The 10,686-nt window shown below is 42.8% G+C and overlaps 1 protein-coding gene across 1 annotated transcript in view; it reads right to left on the bottom strand.

Moving 5' to 3' along the window:
• Positions 1–965: 965 nt before the first annotated feature.
• Positions 966–10,686, bottom strand: part of CDK5RAP3 (CDK5 regulatory subunit associated protein 3) — a 69,198-nt gene continuing 59,477 nt past the window's right edge. The window contains exons 13-14 of the mRNA XM_085613377.1: positions 7,054–7,225; positions 966–5,022 (exon numbers count right to left, since the gene is read on the bottom strand). Coding sequence (XP_085469503.1) covers positions 4,957–5,022; positions 7,054–7,225 — 238 coding nt within the window. The 3' untranslated portion in view covers positions 966–4,956. The remainder of the gene's footprint in view (positions 5,023–7,053; positions 7,226–10,686) is intronic.

Here is a 10,686-nt window from a genome sequence, read left to right as displayed (position 1 = left end):
CCAAATATTTACAATTACAAAAAAACAGCACAACCATGCAGGGTTGGCTAGAACACCAAGCACTGAGGTAGGACATATATTACAGTACAGCAATGCCACTTGGGACAGTACATCAGAAGTGGTGGGGGCATGAGACAGAACAGAACAGCACAGACCTGTCAAAACATCACATTGTGTCAAACCAGGGAAAACAACCCAATACCACTTTACCACAATATATGGCTACTTAACAACCATCAACACATCTGCATACCATACCAATTTAAGGCATAATACAAAACCATGCCTCCCTATACAACACGAAACCTGACAAACCATAATGCATCTGAATACATCATACTAGTGAACACACAGCTACACATCACACGTCGCAAACCATGTCAAACCACTCACTACCAGACATGCAGTCCAACCACACAGTGATCTTAGTAAAGCATACAAGTCGTTGAAGGTAGAAAAGACAGTACAGATACAACCAAGGCCAGTAGCACCATGAAAAACTAGTACGTACCAGGTGGAATCTACCAAGGGTAGCAAGACCCAATAAAAGACCTGTAGGCACATTAATGCACCCTGCATTTCTGCGTATGCAGGTTTCCACAATCAGCAGTCAGGGAAAGCACAAGAACAATAAGAATACACATGGACTACTAATACCCAACAGAAATGCACACTGACGCAACATACTCTCTGAGGGTCAGACAGCACAATTTAATTAGAGGTAAAAATACACAGATATGGGTAGCGGGTCACCTAGTTGAGGTCTAAGACATTAACCACACAAAACCAAAGCCCTAGAGTCGTGTTGGGCATTACAGCAAGAAGTGGACAGCAAGATCAGCTGTAAGAAAGTGGTAGCATAAAAGGAATATCTCTGGACTGAGATGGGATTGGGAGTTGCAAATGCTGCTACAAACTGTCTCCGTTACATGTTCTGATTCTAAAACACATAGCAGTTGGAAATATTGATTTTATAATAATTCTTTAATAAATGATGTTCTTCTTTACAGATGCAGCACGTTAGTCAGTCCCCTGGCATCCCATTTCCCCACAAAAGATGGACAATTCTTTGGTGTGTGACTGCATCCTGCTCCTTTAGCTTATGAGCCTTAATCAAGTTAAGCCTGAATGGTCACGGACACAGGTCCGAATGCTTTGGACCGGTAAGGACCCGAACTCTGATAGGTCACAGGGCAAGGACATGGAGTGCCAAAGCATGGTACTTGGGATGAGGGTCACAAGGTTAAGAGATGAGAAGTCACAAATTGGGACTTTAGAGAGTTCTGGAGTGATGGTTGAGGATAGAGGGGTTTGGAAGCACATGTTGGTGTGAGCAGGTGGTAGGGGCAAGGGACGGAAATTCACCAACCGTGTTGAATCCCAGAGATGGTTTAGCTGAATGTCAGTTATGTGTAACAATACGTGTAACAACAATATAAAAGCAACGTGCAGTAATGGCCACTATCCCTGTACTTTTGCCACTGCATTTAAAACCACAGGGCACTGCATTTACCACTAGTCTGACTATTGTTGGCCATATCTCACTATGGGAACAAACACAATGTAGCTATTGTAGCCCACAATGGGCGCCAGCCTGTCGCAACAACAGCACAGGTGACTGCCGAAGTAAAGGCACCATGAGATGTGGGTTATTTCTGCACAGGTTGCGGGCACAAGCAAGGCTCCAGTTCACATCTGCAACCTGTATGAGCAAGGGACATGTGCACACCAGCAATCTCCATGAGCGAGTGGCATGTGTGCATCAGCAACCTCCACAGGGGAAAGCGGCTGCTCCATAATTCTTGTAAAACTATTTATATTTTATTTTAGGTTGAAAAAGTATTTTGGAGCGCCTGGATATCCTCACGGGATGACAAGAAGCGCTCTACAAGTCTACTAATTAATTGATTGATAATTTCCTGCCACGGGGAAATTACATTCATAGGGTTATTTTAATATCAAATACAGATTTGTGCTAACGGCAACTGTATATTATAGATACTATATATTCTGTAGCTGTAGATACAAATCAATTAACCAGATGGAAACTAGGTCTTCCCTTATTAGTCTCCTCTGCTGTCACAACAAGGTAGTCCAGTATAAATTAATGATACAAACTGGGTGTGGTTTAAGGATTTTTTTGCACAGGTACATAACCCATTGTTACAAACTAGGACTTCTTATTTTATCAACGGGTTGGGTGTTCCCCAAGAAACTTCCAACAGAATGTTTTGTTATATTTAGATTAGAGTTACTTCTCTCCTGTAGGACTCTTTAATTCGTAACAGACTGGTCAACGTCACAATGCGTCACATTGACTCCACCAGCGGTCAATTTCCGCAGTAAAAAGTTTATGTTTAAAGATACACCTCCGGACGCAACCAACAGAAATTATTAGTGAGATTTTCAACGTCAACAACCAACTTTGGGATCAAGCCAAAATGCAGCTATGGGATAGGGGCACATTAATACCACGGGTCTCTTATGGCTTTAAAACCTGCACAGATCAAGTATCAAGGTTTGCCAAGTGTGTTATTCTAGCTTGAACTATGCCTGAGCAATCTTGCCTCAAGCATCAAGGGGTTGGCAAGACTGCTGACCAAGGCTGAGGGAGACAGCCTCAATCTTATCTCATGAGCTTTTGGGGAAATGCTGCTTTGCTGATAAAAATTCTTGCCAACTGAAGTTTGTGCCTGGTAGCAGGACCAGAGAAGACTGCAGTACCAGAGGATGCAAGAGAGGTGCCCAGCAGAAGTAGTTCCAATTGCCTGGAAGCCACATTTCCAAGAACTTTGCCTGCTGGCTGCAAGAGGTGCTGAACACAGCACATCACTAGTGGTATGACAGAGAGGTGTGGTGGGACCATGGTCATCTGATGAACACTTTTGAAGAACAGCTTTTCAGCATGTGCAGCCAACTTCATTTGAGACATTTTTGTTGTGTGAAAAAATTACAGTACAATAAACAATTGGTCACAGTAGCAACAATTTTTCAATACAAAAGAAATAACAGCATTCACAATACCAATCTTGCATAGACTGCAGTGAATGCAATTTATTATCAAAGTAATATTCACTTTAGTTTAGGCAACACAGTTGCTCTCGCATTTAGAATCATTAAAGTATTTTTGATAAAAGGTGCTCTAGTGTTGGGAAAGAAAGGGTAAGGGTATTTAGGATCAAAGTGAGTGAGGGTAGCGGACAAGGGAAAGGTGATGTGACATATATACATCAAATTCACATAGTGAGACCAATCTGGCCTATCACCGGTCATTTGTTCCAGTAAAAACACATAGCATTGGAAGACACTGATAATGAATTACAGTTGTCGGGGCTTGTACAGTAGTAGTAGTCAACGTTTTGACCCCTAGGATGTTCGAGGTGATTCAAGCCTTAGAGTGGGGTCTTCATCAGGACTGTGTGAAAGGTGCACCTAATCTGGCCAACAGCGTGTACAGTCTGGCTCTGCAGTCAAGGAGAGTGGGCTCAGCAGAGCTCTAAATTAAGGGAAACAGTACTGCCAGGCGTGCACGCACAAGCATCTGTATTAAAACTGGGGGGGTCAAAGGATCCCTCGCAGTAACAGGATAAATCTCAAAATGTAACCATCCGGCTCCACGACTGTAATGCATTCTCAGTGTCTTCTAATGCTATGTGTTTTTACTGGAACAATTGACCTGTGATAGGCCGGATTGGTCTCACTATGTGAATTTGATGAATATATGTCACATCACCTTTCCCTTGTCCGCTACCCTCACTCACTCACTTTGATCCTGAATACTCTTACCCTTCCTTTCCCAACACTAGAGCACCTTTTTTCAAAAATACTTTAATGATTCTAAATGCGAGAGCAACTGTTTTGCCTAAACTAAAGTGAATATTGCTTTGATAATAAATTGCTTTCACTGCAGACTATGCAAGATTGGTATTGTGAATGCTGTTATTTCTTTTGTATTGAAAAATTGTTGCTACTGTGACCAATTGTTTATTGTACTGCAATTTTGACTCGGGTCTGGTAGCATTTCGGGTAACGCCCATTGATACTTAACACCGTGAATAAATTAGGCCCGAAACTTAATACTTTCTACAAGATTTGGCCTCTCGCCAACATCATCCATTTACAATGCAGCATTCTTAATGTGCAGTACTGGAAGTCCTATAATGGGACTTTGTTATTCACCTCACAGAGATCAATGAACTTCCATATGAATAACGTTCACCGCAGTCATTCATTGGCATGCTTAAAGACCATCTACTTTTTATAAGTATTATCAATTCGAATAGTAAGAATATATTTTATAAATCCTTTGGCCTAAGCTCTTCTGGGTTTCATCTTTTCAGTCTACACTGGTTGTGCATACTGATTTCAGTCTTCCCCAGTACCTCAGCTAAAGGTAAGCCTTTGAATTCAACCTGTGTTGCTACTAGTGAACCAAAGAGTACTTAAAGGAGGCCCTACAACCGGCCTTAACTTGCAGTTTTCTAGATGTGGGCGTTGGGGGAACTTAGATAGTGCATGTTAAACCTGTAGCCACTGAACCAGTTGTGCACATGCAGACAGTTACCCAAAGGAGGTCAGGAAGTGATGCTTTAGGGAGGCACTAAATGATGCTCTGCGTAGCAATCAGGGAAGTGACACTGGTCAAGACTTTGCAAGTCACAGAGGTATGCTTGCAGTCAAGGCAGTGATATAGAAGGTCACAGGCAGGGTGGTGCTTTGTAGGGATAACTCCACAGGCCAGTGCTAGGTGACACAAAGGAAATGGTGCTCGTGGTCGCCAAACAGGAATGTGAGGATTCCTGGCCTGTGACATGGAAGTGCTCTGGGAGATTCCAGCGGGGAAGATGACAACGAGAGAAGGGCAATGCTTAGATGCTAATGGCATGTGTTTTTTTTGGGGGGTGGGGGGGGATCACAGGGCGATGAGTGGCTGTCAGAGGGCTGAGCTCCAAGAGATCAGAGGGTAGTCCCCATGAGGTTGACCGGACGCCTGTTGTACTTTTTGCTGATATCCACCTCGATCTGGAAAAAAAATGCAACTGAGTCAGATATTGAAATATGAACAAGCAAATGAGTGAAGAAGGAACATAACGGGCAATACAAAACAGAGGACTGGGAAGGGGGTCGCGGGACAGAGGGGAAAATATGGAACGAAATACATAGAGAAAGAAGCTAATGAGCAAGAGAGGAGGAGTGGAACCTCCGGTGGAGGGAGCCACAGTTAGACACCATCATACTAAATGTCCCAAACCCACACCTTGCATCACAACCGGAGAACCCACCCAGAGAGCACTAATGGGCAAACTACATCTACCAGTCAGTTTGTCAGTAGCCTGCAAATTCATCACTATGGGGAGGTGGGTGGGGGCTGACATGAACTATAGCTTGAAACCCAACTCTTGCATCTTCTGGAAAATATTTATGCCTGTTCGTTGCTTAAGTTTGGGTCAGCTAGCCTTTTGCACTGCAAGTATTATAGTCAGAGGCAACATATTGCTTCAGCCCCTAGATCTGGCTTCCTCTCTACTGTCAGAGGCCACGGGCTGCAGGGGGGATTGCCACTGAATGCAGCAGATCAGGGTGCAGACCTGCTTTGTCCCACTAGCAGGCACTGGTAAAGCAGAGTTCAAGTTCTCATTTCAAGAAACCAACGTCTTTGTCAAGGGCCCTTGTACTTGATCGTTTGTCAAAGTGCAGCCTGGTGACTCATTTAGTCTTATCTTTTCTAAGAATTTCTCAATGGCAGAAGAATTCTGCATATAGCCTTGAACCCTGAATTATTCCATGGCTTTAAATGATATAGACTGCCTCTGTCCCTCAATTGCTTCTGCATTCCCCACTGTCCGAGCTGTCATTCCACAGTGCTTGTCTCTATGTCTTACTTGAATCTTTAAGTGTGCCACCTCTGCAGCCTTCAGCTCACAGCTGTCAGGGTTCTGCCATCCTACCTATAGGACTAGTTGATGTAAGAACACTCTCCAGGACACTGCACACCTTGCTTCACTTCATCCTGATGCATTGTCTCTTGTGATTATGCTGAAAATTTAAACGTATTTTCACCTACGGATGCCAGCGAGTTCCAAGCCTTTATACATCTGGAACAGAGATTTAATCAGTGCTCTTCATAAAAGCTGCTGGGTGATTTCCAAGACTCTGAGACTATCTGCTCCTTGCCTCATTGTTAGGTGTATACGGTTACACAGATAATTTTCCACAGAGCATAAAACTATAATTTATGATAGTTTGTCTAGTGTTCTTGTGCTTTTTTATTGCCTTTCTGTTGTTTGTTGTACAGTATATACTTTGTTTTTCTGGTTCGGTCTTCGACAGACATTGCCTATTTCCAGACCAGTCCTCTTCCTTCTTCAGCCCTGGTACTGTATTTCTCCTTCCAGATTTCAGACGCTCCCTTGTGTGTGATGACCCCCTCCTACTGAATTACCATGTCCTGCCAGACTGCTATTTCTCCCCGTCTCTCGTTTAGTCTGGTCCCATTAGCATGAGCCCTGACAAAAATCTTTGCAGGCAGTCCTTCAATTAGGCCTAGCTTTCCTGTTATGAGCCTGTGCTGTGTTTAAGGCAGACTATCCACATTTGTTTCGGCAGCATTCAATATTCCTGGGTAAATTTGGCATTCCCTGCTTTTGCCCATTAGGAAAAACAGAATCGGAAGAAGGTGGACTTATGGTCTGGCTTAAGGAGCTTCAGTTTGACCCCATCAAGAGTCATATTGTCTCTGCTTGACCCCCCCCCCTCCCAAAGCATAATTCATGCAAACAAGATGCTTTTTCTGAACCAAACTACTAAATGGTGGAATAATGCACAGCAAATAGCTGATGCTAAACAACATTATAGGCCATTGCTACACTCACAACTGCCAGAAGAGCCTAAAGCCCATGCAACAAGAGTCTAAGCTTAGGCTGTAGGGATCTCTTACATGTGTCATCTCAGGACTGGAGGGTGGGGGGGTGGGGGGTGAGGGAGCTGAGAAGAAAGTATAGAGATGAGAAGCCATGTTGACGCAGCACCATCCAGCTCATACCCAACACTTACCAGTCTCTGGAGTTCTTTGGTCCTTTGTATCATGAGGTCCAGTCTCGGCTCCAGCGTCGCTTGCTCCTGTAGTGCTTCTTGCCTTCGCTGCACCATTAGCTCCTTCTTCACCTCCAGAAGCTCTGCCTGTTTGAGCCGCTGTCGTAGACGCTCACACACACGGTCTACGTACCTACAAATTGAGAAAATGAAAGCAAGAGCCACTCATACCAAGATGCTCTTATCTACACGTACTTCTACTTCTTAAGCCAGCCACATATTGAGTTAATTCACACCCTCTGGAAATTACAATTTATCCAGAATGATCTCGCTAAAATTGTAGAAGGGCGAAGTGCATGAATGGTCAGTGCAAACAGATAGGAGCACGTGCCAGCACTCAGCGGAACTAAATACATTTCCTACCACAAAGATGCCTGGTCCCTGCAAATGACTTAAAAACCAGAACATTTCCCACTCTTTTGAATTCAAACACTTCATAGAAGTCATTTCAAATATGAACAGAGGACACATTCATTTGCTCCAGCCCCCCAATATAAAGCAGAGAGATTTTCTTGAGCGAAGGCCAGTTCAGGCAGTGTTGCGCTAAACATGTTCTTTTATTATTTCCAACTGCCCATTGTTTATATATAAGTACCAGTCTTTCTGGCTCAACATTCTACAATAACAGAAGCATTTGCAGGGTGAGCCTGGCACTGAAAACTTCTGACATTTTCAAGGTGTTCATCTGCATTGATCAGGTAATCAACTGCTCGAGAGGCATTTAAGATGGCTGTGCACATCATGGGCCGCGCATCCTTATCCAATCTGACTAAACAGGCAAATGTGAGCGAAAGCCATCACACTATGATATTTTGTTTCCCAAGTGCGAGTGCGCCATTCACACAATAAACTTCAGGTGAGATATACACTGATTATGTATGTAGTATGAGGGGCTCAGACTTGAGTAAGAGGTTTGGTTACATAGATATAACACAACAGGATTGCTAGCACACCAGACATCTGACGTACACACCCTATTGAACATATCACTTTAAACTTTCATCTGCATGGTTAGTATACAAGTTTAAGTTCAAGAAAAGGTTTATTGAACACATTATTATTATCATAAAAACAATACTTCATATATGAAGTTATTTGTTAATACATAAATACATGAAGGTGTAATAAAGAACAATAACGATATATAATACCCATTAAAATAGTAAAAGGATAATATAGAAGATGATATGAATACAAGCAAAGGTTCACAGAAATCGTAAATAACAGTACATGTCAAAAATACACAATTAAAATAAAAACTATATATATATATATATATTATAGAAAATGATAAATCAAACATAATTATAAATAAACAATAGGAGGTCAAGGAGGCTTGGTCACTTCTTGTTGTGAGGGAGCAGGTAAAGGAGTTTTCTTCACGGTATCGTCTAGAAATTGTGTGAGTGGGCCCCAAAGGTGAGAACGTTTAGTAGCAAGAGAGATAGGATGAACGAGTGCTGTATCGAGGCGATGATTGTGACATACAGCATACCACCAAGCTAAAGAGGACAATTTAGAGGAATCTTTCCAGTTTTTTGATATTTGCTGAAAAGCTACAGCTATTAACAAATCAATAAGTGGTAACCGGGATTGACTTGTTTTCCGGTCCGGTGTTAAACTACCTAGGAAAATGTTTGTAGGGGAGAGTGGAATTGTGGTGTGAAATATAGTGTTGATTTGGTGCCAGACCCGTTTCCAGAATATAATGTTGATTTGGTGCCAGACCTGTTTCCAGAAGTATACAAGTTAAACAGCGTGATTACTATATACCAAAATATGCAATCTGTGAAAAGGCGACTTGTCTTCCATGGCTCTCTGCCTCCCGCGCTAGATGTGCTTGATTGATCACAACGTTGACATATTCGCAGAGTAGCAGGCTGGCACATATAAACATTCATATAGTTAAAGGGGCACTGCAGGGTACCATATTGCCATAGGTATTGTGTATTAATAGGATATAGATTTATGGGTACTGTATTGTGTGAGTGTCTTGGCAGCAGCATTAGGACTCACAAGTGTTAACTGTGAGTGAACAACATGAGGGGGTTTTAAGACACCTAGCATTTAATTGCAGATGTAGAGAATTAAGAACATCAGCAATGTACAATAAGAAAAGTCATTTGTGAAAATGAGTGATTTCAGGTTTTTCATCAAATGTGGAAAGCTAGGGTTCAGGAACAGCAGTGAGATTTGCAGATTTTTGTAGACACACCAAGAAAAGTGTTTTTTAGAATGTGCGAGTTGTCAGATCAAGAAATTATTTGCTGTGCAACATGTTTCTACATGGACACACTGCTGCATTTCTGAGATCAGACCTGCTGCTTTTAGTAAGTCGCCTTAGTTTGAGGCTGGCTAGTGAAGCGCTTCCATAGTTACTCTCCACTTCTCTAGGGTCAACACTAATGGCTGAAGCTCATTATATATTGTATGCAACACATGCACAGCAGAGACACCAAGTGTCCAAAGTGAAAACTGTATTTTTCCTTTTTGGATCTAGATCTGTGGCACGCAAGATCCCATGTATTGTTACGAGTTACGACATCGTTTTAATTAGTGACTTTGTAGGGGAAAACCAGATCAATTTTAGATAGTTTGGTCATGCAGCTTTCTATTATAGCCAGACATTTTATTGGATGTGATATGTCTTTGCCTGTTGTTACTTTGAGGTACAGCTGAACGTGATTGGAGGATTGATAAATGGAGACGCTCAAGCTGCCAACCATGGCTCCAAGAGCTCTCTATCAAAGCTGAAAAGTACTGGACAGACAACTACAGTATTCCTAGCATCCATATAGCGGTTAGATTTAGAATGTTCGCTAGTAGGAAGGTGGGACCCAATGGTGCAGAAAGGCAGTGAAACAGCAATATCTTTCCTGTCACTGGCGATGATCCTGTAGTCGCTTGTTATGCTAGCTGCTCGAAGGCAGCGTAGAAGCAGGGGCAGCGCAGCCCTGTCGTCCATGATTCAGATGGACATACAGCCTCATCAGCTCTTTGTACAGTGATCATACTACAACCTGGACAGACTCAGAACTGATATTAACTGATGCAGGAGCACGATTTCGGTAACAGATGGTTGATTGGCAAAGTGTTCTGTAGTTAGCGATAAGGGAATGGTCCAAAATGGGTTTTTTGAGCAGGAGGTTACTGGCAGAGTTAAATATTCCTATTCAAAGAAGGGGTCATGGTCAAGCCAGAGCAGGGTGACTGTGCTGAAGGCCGTCTTTGATTCGAGTTGTGGATTTGGGGATTAGAGGTGTTCTAAAGAAAACTTCTCGAAGATAGCAGTGTTGAGGGATCTCGGAGTCTTGGACTCAGAACCAGTCACCCCTAGCGCTGTACTGTTCGGTATCATGTACACAGCACTTCATTCATCGGATGGGGATCATAAGGTGCTCCTATTTGAATTCTGTTCCTGGGCACACTTTTCAGAATGCATGGTTGAAAAGGATGTTGTCTGTAGATTGTTTTACAAGGAGGTGTTTCTTGAAGTGTGCTTGGATTGGCGACGTCCTAAAAATATGGGGCGGCGACATTGCTGTGCTTCAGTAGGAAGGGTCACATTGAACGGGAGAGCAGAAGCGGTTGTGA

Source organism: Triturus cristatus, chromosome 6 (assembly GCF_964204655.1).
Source record: "Triturus cristatus chromosome 6, aTriCri1.1, whole genome shotgun sequence".
Classification (NCBI taxonomy): domain Eukaryota; kingdom Metazoa; phylum Chordata; class Amphibia; order Caudata; family Salamandridae; genus Triturus; species Triturus cristatus.
This window is presented reverse-complemented; position numbering and strand designations above follow the sequence as displayed.